Source organism: Taudactylus pleione, unplaced genomic scaffold, assembly GCF_031769625.1.
Source record: "Taudactylus pleione unplaced genomic scaffold, aTauple2 ptg000093l, whole genome shotgun sequence".
Lineage (NCBI taxonomy): Eukaryota > Metazoa > Chordata > Amphibia > Anura > Myobatrachidae > Taudactylus > Taudactylus pleione.
In genome coordinates, this window is record NW_028284495.1 from 36,213,887 (window position 1) to 36,233,889 (window position 20,003).

Sequence of the window (20,003 nt, forward strand, 5' to 3'; positions counted from 1 at the left end):
AAGAAATATGCCCGCGCAAATAAAACAAAGCGGATTTTGTGCATTTGCTACTGGCCACCTCCCAGTCACAGCCCAGGAACTCCACATTTCAATTACCGTCCTCATGGCAACAGCAGCTTTGTGCGTGCATTTTCTGCATTCTTTGTGCATGCACAGTTGTAAATAATTGCTCAGCTATGTGAACACTGGATTCCGTGTATATTTTCTGACAGAATACCCTTTTTTTAATTGGAATTTAATAGAATTTTATTAAAATTAAATTAAAATAAATAATAAATTAATATGATAGAAAAAAAAGGTAGACTATAAAATTTTACATTTCCGTGATTATCAAAGCCGTGCAGTATAGTTAGGAAATCACTAATTTGAATGCTGTCGGTTTTAAATAAAGTTTTTAGCTATTACTGTACTTTGTCCTGTTTACATCTCTTGTAGAGCAAGGAATTTATTTTTTCAGTAGACTATTCATGCAGATGTTGTAGGTTTCATTGAAACATGCTTCATTATTGAGTAGAATATGTTCCATATTCAGAGCAGTTTCCAGTCAGTGACGTCTGGGATTTTAGAACCTATGTATGTCATTATATATTACCCATTAATCTCATTGGCAACAATAGATGCCTGTTCCAGAGAAATGTTTGTGTTTTCAATATTTTTATGTGTTCACTTCCAGACTTATGTAGTTCCGTGTAGGATGATTTCAGAGTTATAGATACATTTCACCCATTATCAGATGCTGTTTCCACATGATTACTGTAGGTCTCACTTGTACCTCATTTAGCTAAATCTACCAGGGATTGATTTAGCAAACCTCTGGCAGACTTACAGGAAGTGGCTGGTGATTAGTCAGGCACATACCAAGTAAAAAGGAACAAGTCACTTGGCACATTTATTAATTGGCCTGGCAACTACAAATTAGTGCATATCAAACAGGAGGAACATAGCCTCAGAAAATGTAAATTGGTTTTAGTAGAATTTACTTGCTTACAAATTATCAATATGAATTTGATACTGAAGATTAACCCTGATATAAGCACAATTGCATGACTATCATTAATGATCAGCATACATTTTGAAGACAAAATATAACAGTTCACAATAACAATGATAACAATAGTTTAGCATTTGACCATATAACTGTTAATGAAGTAACAATGACCCCACTCTTGTCACCATTCAAACCTAAAGGTGGGCGACTAATACTAGTAATAATATGCACATGTCAACCCACACATTCACTTCCTAGCATAGTGTCCATACACACCGTAAAGATAACTGGAAAAAGACAACAAATGAGACTTGTGAAATTTCACAAATTGCTAGGAGTCCGTAAACTGAGTCATGAAAAGATTATCAGCAGATAAATACATTTTGATCATGGTAGCATAAAAAATGACAGTAAGCTCCTCTCTGAATAAGAATAATGTACCGTATATCTCTGTTGGCTCCGCAACATTTATGCCTACAAATATTTTAAGAAAAAGAGGGGCGCAGTCCCAGCAATAATAATAACTTCAATTATAGGAAGAAGGTGAGAAGAGCGGATCCCAGCAGTGTTAAGCATAGATAGACCTCTAATCCAAGCAAACTGTTATAATGGAGCTCAGCACCATGTATTGTGCAGTGCAGGAGTAAATGTGTTATACTTATAGTTGCATGGATGTAGGTTCTGGAAACCTAGTGGACACTTGAAGTAAAGATTATATTTTAATTCAATCTGGAGCCAAATCGCGCTTCCAGTTCCAGTACGTATGAGCCAATTAAACGCTGATAGACAGTTTACTAGTTTGTTAATTTTCATTTTGTAGGGGTTCTTGATAAATAGATACCTATATCTGCACATTATGTAGTCCATGCCTTAAATTGGAAAAAAACCTACTACTGTATTGCTTATACAGTATATCACTGTTTCACAGCTTTTACAATAGTTTTGCAGTCATCTAAATAACATATATTGACTGTACAGATTGCAGGTTTGTGGATCCATACACTGGGCAGAATTGATATTGCCACAAAAAATATAAATTTTTTTACCATGTTTTGCCATTCTGTGTGTTTCTCTTCTATACCAGTATACAGTATGTTACAGTATTTTAAACCTGTGGGGGAATCTATAGTCATTTATGATGTAGATGTGAGCAAATAATGAAACATCTCTATATAGACTCAGGGGCCACTTTATTAGTTACATCTTTTTAGTACTGAGTAGGATCCCTCTCTTTGCTCTAAAAACAGCTTGAATTCTCAGGGCTTGATCCAATTGGCCACGAAGGGGGCAAATTGCAGTTCCAATGGCATAGAAATGCTGGCAATGGCATGGCAATTTGCCCCCTATTTGCCTCCTCGTGGCCTGATCTCACCCCAGACTCGCACATATTTGCTCGCAGCCGCACGGGGCTGCGAACAAAATCTACCGAGTCTAGAGATGCGAATGATTTGCATCTAATTAGATCAAGCTCTTTGTGACATGGATTTAATAAAGTGTTGGGAGCAGTGGGCCTGATTCAGGCATGGATGGATTTTCAGAGCCGCACACAAGCGACAGTGCAAATCTGTCCATCGCTGATGCAAATGCAGAAGGAGGTATCAGACACCTCTTTGCTGCATTTACAATCCCAGAACTGCAACCAACTTTGCAGGCTGGGATCACTGTCCATCGCCATCAGGAACAATGGTCGCGATGGTTGCTCCTTTGGTCAGGCTGCGGGAGCTGAAGCTTCCCGCAGCCTGACTGGGTGCTGGTCACGTAAGAGGCCAGAAATCTGCATCTGCCGACACAGACCCTGGCCTCGTCCCTCCCGGAAAATGGGGGCAACATGCCCCTGTTTCCAGGAACAGTGACCAGACATGCCCCCACTCCGCTCCCCAAACGGCTTGGGGGGGATCTGTGAGCGAGATCGCAGAACCCATTTTCCACATGAGCAGAAGGCGTCCTGCGCAGGTGAAGACCCCTTAATATCGGAGATATACGTTCATCATCGGATGAATGTACATCTCTGATTCAGGCCCAGTGGCTAGAGATTCTGGGCCATATTCAGAGCCGGACACTCTGACCAGAGCGCTTGCTCTGAATCAGGGACCTCCTACCTAAAAATGGAGCGGCCTCCTGGCCGCTCGCATAGCTGTGGGTGACCACCCACAGCTTATGCGAGCGGCCAAAAATATGGTCGCGATGGTCAAGACCATCGTGACCATCGCGCTTGCGACGAGACCCTGTGGTAGGGTCTCGCTGCCGCAAGCCCAGGAGTGCTTTTGGCTCTATCAGAGCCAAAAGCACTCCCACTGACATCACTAGTGATGTCAGTGGGGCCGGCTCCAGACGGAAGGCGTTCCCATGGGAAAGCCTCCGTCTGGGCAGCAATGCCCCCGGCTTGCCCACCAAAGGGGGCGTGCTGTCAGTCACCATGGGCAGCACGCCCCCTTTGGTGCGAGACCCATAGCGACAGCTTGGCTGTCGCAATGCGGGTCTCGCATATGCGCACGATGGAGCTCCCTCCGTCGTGCGCATGCACATTAGGGCACCATCGACCCGCTTGCGAGCGCTCAACGCTCGCGAGCGGGTCTGAATTAGGCCCTCTGGTCCATGCTGGCATGATAGTATAATGCAATTGCTTTAGATTGTCCACTGCAACTCTCCTGTTCCACCATATCCAAGAGGTACACTGTCGGATTGAGATTTGGTGGGGGCTGTTGGAACACATTGACTTTATTGTCATATAACCAGGTTAAAATGACGTGTGCTTTGTAACTTAGGGGGATATGTATTAAACCTTCTAAAGAGGACAAGTGGTAAAGCTGCTTAGAGCAACTATTCAGCTTCTAGCTATCATGTACAGTATGTAGTCCATTCCTTATAGTGATGGCTAGAAGATGACTTATTTGCTATGGGCAACATCTACAACTGTCTTCTTTAGAATATTTAATATATTTCCCCCATGGTGTGTTATCCTGATGGAAGCAGACATTATAAGATGGGTAGACTGTGGCCTTAAGGACAGCAACAATATTCAGGTCAGTAGTATTAAGGGGCAATATGTGTATGCATGCCAAGAAAATATTCCCCACACCATGTCACCCCCACCAGCCTGAACTGTTTCATGGATTCATATCGTTTTCACCATATTCTGACACCACCATTTGCATGTCACATCAGAAATCAGGATTGTTTAGAGCAGGCACTATTTCTTAAACCTTCAATTGCCAGTTTTGATTAGCCTGTGCCCACTGTAGTCTCGCATTCCTCCTGTATGTATAGGGTATGGCACAGCTGCAAGGATGTGGCTGTGCAATACCATCCAGCAAATATTTAAATACTGCATGAGGTGTCTATAGGAGCAGACACCTCCTGACAGCAACAGCGATCTGAGTGCTGTATCGGATCGCGGGTGGTGCCGGCTGCACCGCGTGACACCATCCAAGGGAGTGACACCAAAATAACAGAGCTGCTCTACTATTTTAGTGTCACTCCCTCGGATGGTGTTATCCAGCAGCCACACTTCAGAGAGAGGCACGGGAGAGGCTGCGGGCTGCCTCAGCAGCTTCTGAAGCACTGGGTAAGCCCACTGTGTGCCAAGAACGGTGAAATGCGGCCACGCCCCCAAGATTGGCACACATAAGAGGGTGTGGCTTTGTGTCATGAGGCCATGCCCCCTTTTACATGTTCCTGAGGCACACATGAGGAGTCCTACAAGCTACACCGGGTGTCACTAAGGTTAGTAACGCGCTGCATCTGAGTAAGCTTCAGCTTGCGAGTGTAGGAAATCCCTGTTCACTGACGCAAACCCTGGCCTCGGTGCTCCCAAAAAACTTGGGCAACCGATCTGCCTCTTCGGTACAAAGATGCAAAGAAACATTGGTCACAACCCTATGGTTCCCCAGAATTTCCATTGCAAGTAAGATAATGGGGCCAGAAGCACTGCGTGAGAAGACGCAGTAGCTTCCTGTGACAGGCCCCCAAAATGGTCGCTATACATCATAGTTAATACTCTCCCGTTATTTCCCTCAAAAGGTCACTGTCTGTCAAATGCTTTGCAAATTAATCCTCACTATGGCTGCCATCGCAAGACCACCGCGGCACATGCACAGTGCGGCTCAGACGCATGCGCAGTAGACAAAATATTGGCCGGTTGCGACAAAATCAAAACCGCGTCCATCTCTGAATCAGACCCTATGTGCAGTAACTCCCACCAACCAATCAGATACCAGACTTTAACAACCTAATGATATCAGATGAATGACGCTATTATGACTGGCTGCTGTATGTTGCAACTTGTGTCCCACTTGTAAATGTTTCATAAATAAACCATAATATTTTTTTTTGTGGCTTTTACAATAATATAAATAGCTTATCGCTTATGCTGGGCATACACAGCCAGATAAAATGTCTGTCAGACCGACAGACATTTTATCTGGCCGGCTGCCAGCCGCAGATGTCGCCGGCATACACTGTGAGAGAAATCTGACAGTGTATAGCCCGACATCTGCGCTCCGCCCCCGGGGGAGGAGACATTTCCCTGTTCCTTCCGTAGGAAGGAACACAGGAAATGTCCGTCTGTCGGCTGCGCTGGGCATACACTGCCCGATGCGGCCGACAGTTACCGGGTACATATCGCTGGACAATCCTGCATGCCCAACCAAGCAATATTTAACCCTCGGTCGCCCGCACACACGCTACAATTATTGGGGCAATCCGCCGATATCAGGCGGATTGCCCCGATAATTGTAGCGTGTATGGCCAGCATTAGACGATAACAGGGTATTGCAGGCACCAGCACTGAATGAGTTAACCATCCCTGTTACTGCTCTGTACATCTAGTCTAATATATCTCAAGAGCAATTTGTGGAGCTCGTACAAACAGTTAAGGTTAATACTGCATTTAAATCTCTGCACACTTCATGGGGAATTGTATCTGTCATTATGAAAACATAATCTTTCAAGGCAATCTAATTATTATAGGACAGAGCAGAATGCAGTCTATACATTTGGAGTGTACAGGAAAACAACTTGAAGGTATTAGGTTAAGCCAGAAACCATCTTTTACATTAGTAATCCATCTGGAGTTAAGTCCTTGCATCCATAAAAGTAATAGCTCGTAACAATTTTGGCTGAGTTCCTTCATTGGATTCAGGTCTTGAAGAGTCTAGAGGAATATGATCTGTTATCACACAATGTCTGACGGTGCATACATCACAGAGGTTTACCGGATAAAGATGTAATCTGACTCTGCCAACAGAAGACTTTCCATTGACTTTCCACTAATTCTTCTTGCTTCTTTTCACAGATCTCCTACAAGGCAGTCAGCTCTTTTGACCCTGAAATAGATTTATCCAATCAAAGTGGCCGGATTATAAAACAAGGAAATGAAACACATTACCTATTCTTTGGATTGTATCCTGGGACAACCTACTCATTTGCAATAAGGGCCAGCACAGCCAAGGGCTTTGGCCCCCCTATTACAAGTCAATTTACAACCAAAATCTCAGGTATTATTTTGAATGATGAGATGTGTTTGCTTATCTGTAGTTGTATAATATTATTTGACTTTCAAAGAAAATCCTGACTTGTGATAGTCGCTATGACAATAACATAATCTGGAAGCTTTGCTGCTGTCAAATAAAATGTGCAGCATGTAAAGCTAGATACTAAAGAAATGACAAATAGATACAAAACCAAGGATTCCTCACCAGGCCTTTGTGGATAAAACCAGTTGCTTCTGTGTCACATTTTATTTATAGGCTACTCCAGAGGTTCCCAAACTCCATCATTACAGTCTAGGTTTTAAGGATATCCATGCTTGAGCCCAGATGGTTACATTAAATTGACTGAGGCAGGGGCGTAACTAGAACTTTGTTGGCCCCATAGCAAAATTTTTAAGAGCCTCCCCCCAACTCTCAAACAGAGTATATACATATATTTACATGTATATAAGTGTATATATGTTTTTATATACATGTATATTTGCAGTATGTTATGTGTTGTGCTCCTGACCTTATCTGTATGTTCTGTATTGTCCTACTCCATCATCTGTATGCACTGTGTTGTGCCCCCTTTCCCCCATGTTCTCTCCCTGTGTCCATTACCTATGTCCCCCCTCTGTGTGCATTATTATGTCCCCCCTATGTGTCCATTACCTATGTCCTCCCTGTTTCCATTATTATGCCCACCCAACTGTGTCCATTATTATGCCCCCATCTGTGTTTATTACCTATGTCCCCCCTATGTGACCATTATTATGTCCCCCCTTTGTGTCCATTATTATGTTCTCTCCGTGTCCATTATTATGCCCCCCCGCCTGTGTCCATTATTATGCCCCTCACCTGTGTCCATTATTATGTCCCCCCTGTGTCCATTATTATGCCCCCCATCTGTGTCCATTACCTATGTCCCCCCTCTGTGACCATTATTATGTTCTCTCCCTGTGTCCATTATTACGTTCTCTCCCTGTGTCTATTATTATGCCCCCCATCTGTGTCCATTACCTATGTCCCCCCCTCTGTGTCCATTATTATGTTCTCTCCCTGTGTCCATTATTACATTCTCTCCCTGTGTCTATTATTATGCCTCCCATCTGTGTCCATTACCTATGTTCCCCCCTCTGTGTCCATTATTATGTTCTCTCCCTGTGTCCATTATTATGTCTCCTCTCTGTGTCCATTATTATGTCTCCCGTGTCCATTATTGTCTCCCCTCTGTGTCCATTACCTATGTCCCCCCTCTGTGACCAGTATTATGTCCCCCCTCTGTGTCCATTATTATGTTCTCTCCCTTTGTCCATTATCTCCCATCCATCCCCCTGTGTCCATTATTTTGCCCCTCTTTGTGTCCATTATTATAACCCCCCACTCTATGTCCATTAATTTGCTCCTTCCCTCCTCCCTTCATATGTTTAGTGTTCTGTAGTTTAGTTACCTTCTTCTCTCTCCCTCTACCTCGCCTCCTCCTCCTGGGGGGCTTACATCTTCCACAGATCTTCTCCCCACTGACTGGAAGGTCAGGTGCTGCTGGCAGTAGAGCGCAACCACAGACAGCGCTCCAGTGGTAAGTAAGTGGTGCCTCAGCCTCAGTCCGTCATTGGGTAAATGCCGGTGGCAGGTACCCACCCGTGTAGAGACCAGTGCACAGTGCCTGCCGACACCTATGTGATGTCATGTGGTGTGACATCACATGACATAGACTAGAGGAGGGGCTGAGACACACTACGCGGCGCAGGGAGGGCTTATGAAGCAAAGTCATCCATTGCGCCGCGGTTGCTCTAGTTTGTAATTAATATGTTCGACGGCCAGGCCTTGGAGGATTCAGCAGGGTGCAGGGGATTGCTTGCTGGGCCGACGGGCCCCTTAAGCCACTGGGCTCCATAGCAAGCGCACCACCTGCACCCTCTAATTTTACTCCACTGGACTGAGGTACTAATTAAGTGACCTGTGCATAGATATCCTCAAAACCTGGACTGTGATGGTGAAGTTTGGAAACCTCTGGGCTACTCCTATTCCTGTTTCACATAATAATGAGCAGTTATCACAGCCTTGGGGTATGAACTTCTTACTGTTAACTTTGGTTAAATATAGTTTAATACTTGAAAGTTTCTGAGAAACTTCCAGCCATTTGATGCGAAAATTTAAGCTTTATTTTGTCAGCCATATAATTTGTATAATGCTCCTAAATATGACTTTGCGACACATTAACAGTGCATGTTTTCCATGTCTCTTCACATAATCACGAGGGAAATTATTAGAACCATTTGTGAATCTTTTAAAAGGTGTCAGTCAATACTGAATAATACACCTGTTCTCCAGCAAGGAAATACAGAAAACATGCAATTAGTGTGCCTCAAGGACTGGAATTGAGGAGCACTGCTGTAAGCATTCTGAGATATTAATCTTAATTTATGAATGTGCTGAATTTATACAGAAACACTTGCTTTCATTATCTTCTGTGTCCATAATTATCAAGTACTATCAACCCTGATAGTCCCAAGTCAAAGACCAATCAACAAGGGCAAATGGGAACATGGCTATACTTAGGAGGAGGCCTCTGTAGTCTTCCTACCAGCATGTAGGCTCACTGTGTATGTGCTTCTCCAAAGATGCTCTTCTCAGAGCAAAGCTTGTGGATGGGGTGTGGGATCCCCGGGGTGAGGGGGCCATTACCTCTGGCCCAAAGTGGCCACACCTTCTCTACTTCTGGCAGTTCCTCTACTGCCAATCAGCATGTCCCTGTAGCCTTTCACTAAACCCCAATAGACAGAGGCTTGGTATGGTTGTGGAGTAGACCAGTAGTAGGCATCCTTTTCTAGGTGGGACCTCAACTTTTCCTACGCCATTGTTCTTGGGATCCCAAATGTCAACGGCCATTTTTTTCTGGGACCCAAAAGTGTTATTGCTAGTAGAATGTTTTGCATATCTGATAATTAGGGATCATAAAACAAGACTTGTAGTCATTACCCATGGCTCTAACCAACAGAGAGCAGCAGAAAAATTTATACTGTTATGCCCTTTGATGTGATGTATTGTTGCAGCATAAACATTGGATTTCATGGATTTTTTCCCCCATTCTGCAGCTATTTTGCTTGTTTACTCCAATAAACCAAACATTCTCACCACGTTCAGATGTCCCCTGTTACTTGCGTTGTATAATTATGTTTATAATGCAACAAAAGAGTGATTTTCTTAGTTAATTTTTGCGTGTATTTCCAGCACCCTCTATGCCAGCGTATGAGCTGGAAACACCTCTGAATCAGTCTGACAGCACATTGACAGTTCTGCTGAAGCCAGCTCAGAGCAGAGGAGCTCCTGTCAGGTACGGGGGAAGACAAAAAATATATTGAAAAAAATGAAATTGATTACATTCTTGAATATGTTTCTGGGGATTACTTTCTAAGCAGTATGCACTGTGTAAATCCATGTCTGCATTAGGGCTAATTAAATTAAATAACAGCAGAAAGGAAAGCACTTTGATGAGTGTCTGAGTATTGTTTAAAGCATTTGATCCAGATGCAAGTGGCTCAGTCTTTGAAGATGGAGAACAAAGCCTCAGCACTGGCATGTGGGTGGCATATTCGCTCCTGCAATGTAGTAATTACTTGCTGTTATCAGCAAAACTCATTTCTACTCTGGATGGTTTTACACTAACTTCTCAATATTTACCTGCGTAAAAGCTTGGCCAAGCTAATTCTACTATTGTGGCGCGGTGTCACAATAAAACAGCAGGTGGACTTTTTAATGAAAACAAGCTCTGCAGGACCATTTTGAAATGTAGCTACTTGGGATTTAAAAGCAGCATGTTTGTCTAGCTTCAGGGGGGTGAAACGTGAAAGTCAAGGACAACGTGAGGGTGCAGTGCCCCCATTAGCATGAAAAAACACATATGCTTGACTATACATAGTCATTGTTGCTTCTGCATGAAACAAATGCTTATGGGTTACTTAAAATTGTTCCTGAGGTTTCTTCAGGGCAAACTCCTTTGCTTATTACTACTAGTTTATTTATGTGGCCTAGCAGTTCTGTATAATTTATCACCAGTGCAGACTTGCATTACATTGACCATTTAGTAAAGCTGGTTTGTTGTATGAAGTGACCCTCAATCATCTTTTTTTATTCATAAGAAGCATTGCCATAGTGATTAACATCCAAATCTGCCACTTTGAAGATTTTTCACAGTGTGATCGTTTGCCATCAGAAAAGATTAGTGCTATTACAAGAATATTAACTATGGCAAAATTGTATGCTTATTACATCGTACTAAGGAAATGCCGTGCACGACAGATACAACTGTAACTCATGTATAGTTTATCACATAGTGTTTATTGTATTATACACACTATAGTATTAGATATGGCCAGTATACTGCAAAAAGCACTATTTATCCCCCAAGTGGCATTATGCAACATTATAGCATCATCATCCTGCCACCATGGAACATCTTTATTTTACCGACCAGCACTAGCTTGCCACCATTTCACTGCATAATTATTCCATCTATTCTCTTCATGTCTAAAATTATATTTTATAGATGCTTAAAGCCAACTCGCCCTTACAAATGTGTCCACATACACCTATGCACAAATTGCGCCAAATAGCCCTTTTTATTACGCCACAGAATTTGCTACTTAGCTGCACCAAAACAAACATCCTAAGTACTAGTACACATTAAGGGGCATATGTATCAAAGCTTGATGTGAAATAAAATTGTGAAATATATATCACCAACCAATCAGCTTCTAACTTACATTTTGCAGGCTGTGTTTAAGAAATTATAGTTTGGAGCTGATTGGTTGGTGATATATATTTGACATTTGTATCTCGCATCAAGCTTTGATACATATGCCCCTATGTCAACTAAGATTTAAAATTTAATAAATAATTAGCGCAATGAAGGAAAAATTATCAAAGTTGAGAAAAAAGTACACAATCTACATTAAACAGCCAAAAGACAGGTCCGATACCAGTGATCATTATGCTTAATCTGCTCCTTTATACCAATTCCTTTGCGGCAAAAAAACAATAATCCTAAGTAACCAGTACACTTTAATCGAATGAAAATGAAAAAATTTAGGTAAAAAGTAGAAGGAAAAAGTAGCAAGATTGGCGATAAAGTGCGCAGCACGGAAATCGCGCCAGATGTCTCACTGCATATAGTGCAAAAGGGATGACCTGATTATTCTCTTCCATGCCCGACTCCATAGTACTACTGCTGCATGCTAGGACTGGCTGGTAGCAGGAATGTGGTCATAGGTTACACTACTGTGGATGCACATAATGGGCCTGATCAGTGGTGTAACAACAGCCCCCGCAGACCCCGTGGTGGCTAGGGGGCGCTGGAAGGGGGGCGTGGGCAACCGTGAGAATTGAAACGCTGAGGGAGGGAGGCGTTCCATGAGGGATCAATGTTTCAATACTGGAAGTGGTTTGATTTGCGGCAGCTGCAGGTGAGTTACCGAGGCACTGGGCTTGGGGCTGTACAGGGTGAGGGGACACTGGGAGCTGGGGGTCGGCGGAGAGCGGACAGCAGGAGGGGGAATGTGTATCAGGAATCGATCCTATCTCTGCCTTTGTTCCGTTTAGTCATTGATCAGCAGCAGCATCCATAGAGCTCAGCCAGTGCGTGCAGCCCCAGCGCTGTGTGTCTGTCTGGTTGGGCTCGTTCTGCCTCATATAGGGTGACTTTCAGGGGCGTATCTATAATGGGGCAGGGTGTGCGGGGCACATGAGCCCCTGGGTCCAGGGGGGCCCCCGCACACCCTGCACCCATAGTATTATTTACCTCTCCGGAGTTCCACGTCGGTGCGGGGGTCCGGCGTTGTAAAAACGACTGGAAAATGGCCACCATGGCCATTTTCCCGTTGTTTGCGCATGTGCAGTACATGAGAAAATGCTGCCGTGGCCATTTTCCCGGTGACCTGCGCATACTCATTGCGCTGCCAGCCGCCAGACAGGAGGGGGCCCATGTCGGAGATTGCCCCTGGTGACTTTGTATGTTGGGTCCTGAGTGAGGGGTGCTTACTGCCCGCCCGCCTGTAACACCGGGCACTTGCCGTCTAGCATACCGGGCACTGGCCGCCTGGCACATCAGTACTCACTCCCTGGACCCCTGAATTACAACATTCAGCGTTAGAGAGCAGCTGGCCTCCTATTGCCTTTTGGGTCTGAGAGACCTGAAGTATAAATTGTCCTGATACTTTCTGCTGACTGGGACCGAGGTCAGTGTGAGAGGGCGCTTCTCCTGAGTGACACTCACTTTTGATGAGTGCTTGTTTCTTTTCCCTGTTATCACTGTAGGTTAATTGTCCACTTGTGAAAGCCTCTTTGTGACATGTGTCTGTAGCTGTATTGGTCTGTGAAATTACCAATAAGCCTTTTGTTCCAATGTATAAAAAGACAGCTGACCTGATGGCAAAGCTTTGGTGTATATTTGCCCAGTGTACATTGTATACAACCACCCCAAAACATTAAACAGCGGCTGGTGCATATACTAAAGACAGGAAAAAGTACTTGCTTTTTTTAATCTCAAACTGCTGTGTAGCTGCTCATTTACATGGATATTAAACAAGCTTATCCCTCTAGGAAATCAGAATATACATATGGTTTGGAAAGGGACAAAAACACCAGTAATAGAGCAACTATAGGTTTGGGAAAATATTATATTTATAACCAGTTATTTATATAACTCATATTTTGCAGCGTTTTACGGAGAATTTGGCCATTTACATCAGTCTCTGCCCCAGTGGAGCTTATACTCTATATTCCCTCCAATAGGTACACACACACGCACTTACACACTGGGGTTAATTTGTTTGCCCAGAGCAAATTAATCTGCCAGAAGGAAACACAAGAGTTACTTTTTTTGCCATCGCCAGAAACTTTTTTGGAAGAGGGAGCAAAATTGATACTGTAGTTATGCCAATGAGCGGTGGATTTCCATCCGTCTTTAGAATCAGCTGCATAGCCCCTATACATTGTTTCTGAGAGCAGCTACAGTAGATCTTTGCATACGGTTACCTCAGAACATTCCGCAAGTCCGTCAACATATCCATGGCAAACTTATGCTGTGTATGAATGTCCCATTGCTGCCCATTTGCATCCATTTAGACACAAGTGGAGACCAGTCTGACTTCCTTGCTACTCTGAATATCCCTGTGGATCTGCAGAGATGCAAATGTTTCCCCTTGAACAGTATTATGAACATTGAGCTTTGCATGCAACTCTAATTCAGGCCCAATCGGAGTTCCCCATAGTCTAAAGTGTGTTTTCAATGGCTCCCATTGGAAGCGCTACCTGTAAGTCACACCCAGGACAGGCGGTTCCAGAGGGAGGTGTTTTTTCTCCCCCGGGACTGCCAGTTCGGGCTGCAATTAGCAGAGAGCGTGCTTTCAGTGGGAGCCACTCCTCTGCCTATCAGACAACCTACAGTGCCTGGTTTCTAGGGGCTGCAGCCGATGCCGGACCCTAGAAGCCGGCGTTATGCGCATGTGCGACGCCACTGATGCTTGTGCGCATGCGCCGTCCCCGGTGCCTGCCAGATCCATTGCCCCGGTGCCGTGTCCTCAGACAGAAGCAGCCCCCCCCCCTCATGCAAGAGAATAGGAGCTGCTGCTGACTGTAAATAATGACAGTTCTAATGATGCTTCCTTTTAACAGTTTTGTGTGCATAATTTATATCCCATTGAGGAGAGCTTACAGTGTTATAAACCTGGCCTGGCCTGCTGTGTCTGTGATATATAGAGATATATAGTCCCAAATGAATGTCACATCTGAATGTCAGTACCAAGCAGTAGATCCCAATACCTTGTCCTTGCCATCTTGCAGCCTTGGGATGTGTGACTGCGCTGAACTATTGGCCCATGCAGCCATCTGACCCTGACCTGTGGGGATCTCAGTCTAGAGAATCTGACATTAATGCTAAATGCGGGTTAGATGGCATTACTTAGGTAGCATCTGAAGGTGGACATTTGGATTTGCAGGAGCATTTATGGGTGCATAAATATAGTCTTCTAAAGTTATTGTCAAAATATTCCAGGTAATTTAATTTTGAAACCATATACAAAGAGCATTGAAAGCAAAACTCATATTGGTACAATGTATACCATAGACCAGTGGTTCTCAAACTTGGTCCACAGTTCACGTTTTCCAGGTCACCCAGCAGGTGCACAGGTGTATTCATTACTTACTAACACATTTCAAAAGATCCACAGGTGGAGCTAATTATTTCACTTGTGATTCTGTGAGACCTGGAAGACATGACCTGTTAGGGGTCCTGAGAACAGAGTTTGAAAAACCTATGCCATAGAGTTATTAATAATAATGAAATGTGATTTATATACATATATTTAAGTATTGTAAAAGCACTTTAAAGTTACTTTTAGTTTGGTAGGCAAAGAAAGATGGGCAGAGGAACCAGGCGGGGTCCACACATCTCATGCTTCATAAGTAGGGGGATTGATGGATAAAAATTAAGCAATAATGCACATATAAAAGGCAAATTGAAGCATGGAAATGTTCTACCCTTGGGAGCCAGATTTTGTTGAAAGATATTGCGGCATTGCAAAGAATACTATTATTCATATGGTAGAGGTTCCAGGTTCAATTAATAATTGATGCAGAAGCAGAATGCAGAAGCAGATGGGGTACTTCCAAAGGCTGCTATTTGGCATTATGCAGCCATATGAATGTGTCTGATAAATTGGTAAATGTACATGTGTGTAACAGGAAAGGATAGCAGTAGTGGACTGTGCTCAGGGGTGTTGGGAATACATATGTACCAGTGATAGAGTGCACTGTGACCCTGATATCTTTCCAGAATGAGGAGAGTTTGGGGCAGCTCCACCAGATAGTCTAAAATGAGGCTATTTGTGACAATTTCTCCAACAGAGATTTAAAAAAAAGGAAGGGGATAATGTATTAGAGTTTAATAGAGTCCAAGGCAAAGATCACCCCCATCTCCTGTTCCTATCTGAGGGCCTCATTTATCAACAAGTGATTCTTGTTATCACTTGTTACTAATCTTAATTGGTGCTCCAACCAGTCAGCTCAGTTTCAAACACATGAAAATTAGGAGCTGATTGGTTGGAGCACCATTTAATATTAGTAACGAGTGATAACAAAAATATCACTCGTTGATAAAGGAGGCTCTAAGTACTAAGGTTTTATTGGGAGTGGAAATGGAATTGAAATTAGAAAAGCCAATCCTGCCAATTTTTGTAATCCTGGGGAAAAAAAATCTCAGTCCCAGGAATCCCGGGATTGAATTGTACATATAACCTTTTATTATTCTGTCCATTTTCTAAGGAAACGGACACACACACGTTGGCCCCCAGAGAAAAAAAAACACACACATTGGCCCACACGGGAAAAAGAAAACACACATTGACCCCAGAGAAAAAAAAAAAAAACACACATTGGGCCTAATTCAGACCCGCTCGCGAGCGCTGAGCGCTCGCAAGCGGGTCGATGGTGCCCTAATGCGCATGACGGAGGGAGCTCCGTCGTGCACATGCGCGAGATCCACATAGCGACAGCCAAGCTGTTGCTATGGGTCTCGCACCAAAGGGGGCGTGCTGTCGATGGTGACTGACAGCACGCCCCCTTTGGTGGGCGTGTCCCGGGGGCGTTGCTGCCCAGACGGAGGCGTTCCCATGGGAACGCCTTCCGTCTGGAGCCGGCCCCACTGACATCACTAGTGATGTTAGTGGGAGTGCTTTTGGCTCTGATAGAGCCAAAAGCACTCCTGGGCTTGCGGCAGCGAGACCCTACCACAGGGTCTCGTCGCAAGCCCGATGGTCGCGATGGTCTTGACCGTCGCGACCATCTTTTTGGCCACTCGCATAAGCTGTGGGTGGTCACCCACAGCTATGCGAGCGGCCAGGAGGCTGCTCCATTTTTAGGTAGGAGGGCCCTGATTCAGAGCGAGCGCTCTGGTAAGAGCGTCCAGCTCTGAGTCAGGCCCATTGGCCCTACAAGAAAAACATAAAACAGACATTCATTGCTCCCACATGAAAAATATAGAACACGTTCATTGCCTCAGCCCTCCCAGAAGACTGACCTGTCATCTGACCTCACCTGTGGTCAGATCCTCACAGGCAAGAAAACTAGCTTACAGTTGCAACTACATCAACTTGCAGAGACATAGCCACTCACGCATTGGAAGAAGAGAGGAGCTCCACCTCTGTCGCTCTCAGCCTTCTGAGTGATTCTGCCAGAGATGTGCAGTCAGGTGAGGCAGAGCCTTCCCTGTCATACTTCAGTATACTCCAGAGTTTTGACTATAACAATTACAATAAAAATGTAAAGAAAATATTATAAATATCTTCTTTGTATTACTCTAATAATTTTTATAGTCAAAACTCTGGAGTAAAATGTGTATGACAGGTGAGGCACTGCCTCCCCTGCCTACCTTTTCTGCACATCCCTGATCAAAACACACCAAATTTCCTGTACTATATACTGCTGCACCTTTGTTTAATGCCCACATGAATCCTTGGGTTCATATAGGTATGTGTAAATCTGGCTTTGATACTAGCCAGTGCCTCCCCAGCCATTTACCTCACCATACGTCACTGGATTGTGTGTGCCTCAGGGGTCAATGTACTTAGCCTTATAAACAGATAAAGCGGTGGAGATAAAGTACTAACTAATCAGCTCCTAACTACCATGTTACAAGCTGTGTTTGAAAAATGCCAGTTAGGAGCTGATTGGTTGGTACTTTGTCTCATCCACTTGATCTGTCTCCTAGGCTTAGTACATAGACCCCCTCAGTCACTACTGCAGAGTCTGTGTGCAGACAGTGCACTGTGTGGGCGAGTCAGCATGTGGCTGCGTGACCTATGATGTCATGTCGCTGCATGCTGTTTACAGGTCACGGCCAGAAGTTAATTTAGCACTGGCTGTGAAGGTCGCCGCAGCTTCAGTCACGGCCTGACACACAGGGGCGCAGTGAGAGGGGATCCGGTATTATATATCCGGGCCTGTTGGGGAGGCCTGGCAGGGGGCACCGAGTATTGCAGCCTCTCCCCCCCTCCCCCCCCCCCCCCCCCCCGTAAATGTGGCACTTCGGGTGCTGTGTGTTGGGCTAGGGAGAGAGGCTGCTGCAACAGCACTGCAAACAGTTCTCTCTCTCCCTGCTTGATGTGCGAGTGGGGAGAGATCGCACTCACCCCCCCTTCCCCACCGGAGCTGCCACTTGAGTCCCCCTGTGCGACTCACAGACATAGTATTTTTTTTATGGAGGGGGTCTGGCCACACCTCCCCGAATTGGCAATGCCCCCTCCCAGTGTTGGGGTTCAGCAGAGCTGTCTGCAGCCCTGAATGCATGTACAGTGGGACTGATTGCCCAAATTTGGGCTTTCAATTCCACTTGTTGAAAAAATAAATGATAGAAAAAAACTGTTTACAAAATAGAATAAACATGTAAAAAAAGGAATAAATATTTTAATATCATTTCCATGTGCAAAATTTCATTATTTAAATAATAAAGATTTTTTTATTTTCTTCTGTAGTTATTGCTATCCTGATAGAGGTTTTCTTGGATTGATAAAAAGAGCCCTCAGTCTGTGTGTACATATTGTTTTGATCACATTTACTGCAGATATAATCCTTGATCATGCATTATACAAACCTTACAGAATCGCTTTTAGCCACACAGAAGAAATATACCGCATGAAGTCTGTGTTGATATATTGATTTATATATGTTTATGAATTAAATTTAGAACATGTATTTTACATTTCACATACAAGCCTCATGTTTATATACTTATATACTGTATGGTATTGTTGCATAATATACAGCACAGTGGTTTAATATAGTTACAGAACTCCTCAGGGACTTCTAACATCTATATAATTTACAGTAATGAGTATATTATACCATATATTATTAGTGTCACACATGTAAAGGATTTCAATGATTAGCTTCCTATAAAGCAGAATCCTATATAGTGGTCATGTAGAGTAATTGCTGCCAGCACTGTATTGCCGTATTGCAGTCTGATATGATGCACTAAGTAATCTCCCATGAGTGTATTTTCCATTATATGCCGACATTAGCCAATGCCTTCAAACATATTATATTTTTCATTTTATCACATACTATTTAATCATGTAATATTATCTACTTTAACAAGTTTGCATTGTAATTCAGAATACACTTGCATTGTGCTACATTGTTTTTTCGTGGTATGAAGATTAAAGTCTGTATCGTAAAATTACATTTCCTGCTTCTGTAATACTAAATCTGTGTATTAAATCTCACATTTCTGTATAATCATGAATCTAGACAGGATATCAAACCCTTTCTGGCTGAAGTATTTTTCATAAACAAATTCTGAAAAAAGGATATGCTAAATAGAAAGAGAAAATACAAACTTATTGAAACATTCAGAACAACTGAAGAGTAACTCAGTAAACAAAAAAAAATATATATATTTATGCTGAGGGTAATCTCTAAGAAATAAAATGGTAAATCCATTTGCTATATACATTTTTACATATAGTATATTTTCTTTAATTGTATAATCGGGCAGATAATTTTTATTCGATTATTTTGTCTTTTCAAGATACATTAAATCAGAAATTTTATATTGCAACCTTGTTTAGGTAAAGTTTAGATATAGTTTTTGATTGCTTGTAATTCATAGATAATGTATATGAATCATAGATAATTTATAAGATGCTACTGCAGATTATTACAATAAAACAAAATAAACTGTAAGCTTAACAGTAAGAACATACAGATGTGTCCTCATACACCAAGTCTCAATACGCCATGCAGCGTGGACGCCTGGTGCGAGTGAGCGGTGCTGAACGGTATAGTGTTGTAACTCTTTATTTAAACTTGCCTATTATTCGCATCACAGATGCAGTGAAACACTACTCAATCTGTACTAGAGACTGCGACTTTATCTGCAGAGGAATTCATTTTAAATATGTACAAAGTTGCAGATGAAGCACAACGGAAGTTGGCGTGAAAAAAAAGCTGCGCCTGCTGCATCGTAGCACTTCATGTAAACATTCAGACGCATTCACACACAGATGTTCAAGTGTTGCATATCAAATTAATGAGTTCCATCTTGTTAACCGGTTTTGTCCTATCGGATTGTGACTAAAATGCACATTATAGCGCAAAAGATGCAAAATTGATGCTTGGTGCAAGCAGAGTCGCTCGGAACCTGACGTGCCGAGAAAGGCAGTTTGGCGCGACTTCGGCAATGTACAAACACATATGTACTGTACAAACACAGAAGGAACAAGCATCAGTATAACATATAACATATTAGACAAATAAACACCAGTGGATGCAAAGCAGAACATTAAGGGGCAAATATACTAAGCTTTAGAAAGTGATACTTTGGAGAGTGATAAACTAGCAACCAATCAGCTTCTAACTGTCATTTTTCAAATACAACCTGTAACATGACAGTTAGGAGCTGAGCGGCTGGTAGTTTATCACTCTCCAATTTATCACTTTCCAGGGCTTATTACATCTCCCCATATGAAATATATACAACAGGTCAA

The 20,003-nt window shown here is 43.2% G+C and overlaps 1 protein-coding gene across 6 annotated transcripts in view; it reads left to right on the forward strand.

Annotated features, from left to right (window-relative positions):
* The window catches only part of PTPRM (protein tyrosine phosphatase receptor type M), a 900,933-nt gene that overhangs the window by 456,678 nt on the left and 424,252 nt on the right, over positions 1-20,003 (forward strand). For all 6 annotated transcript variants that reach the window (XM_088469672.1, XM_088469673.1, XM_088469674.1 and 3 more), the window contains exons 10-11: positions 6,282-6,483; positions 9,694-9,796. In XM_088469672.1, coding sequence (XP_088325798.1) covers positions 6,282-6,483; positions 9,694-9,796 — 305 coding nt within the window. The remainder of the gene's footprint in view (positions 1-6,281; positions 6,484-9,693; positions 9,797-20,003) is intronic.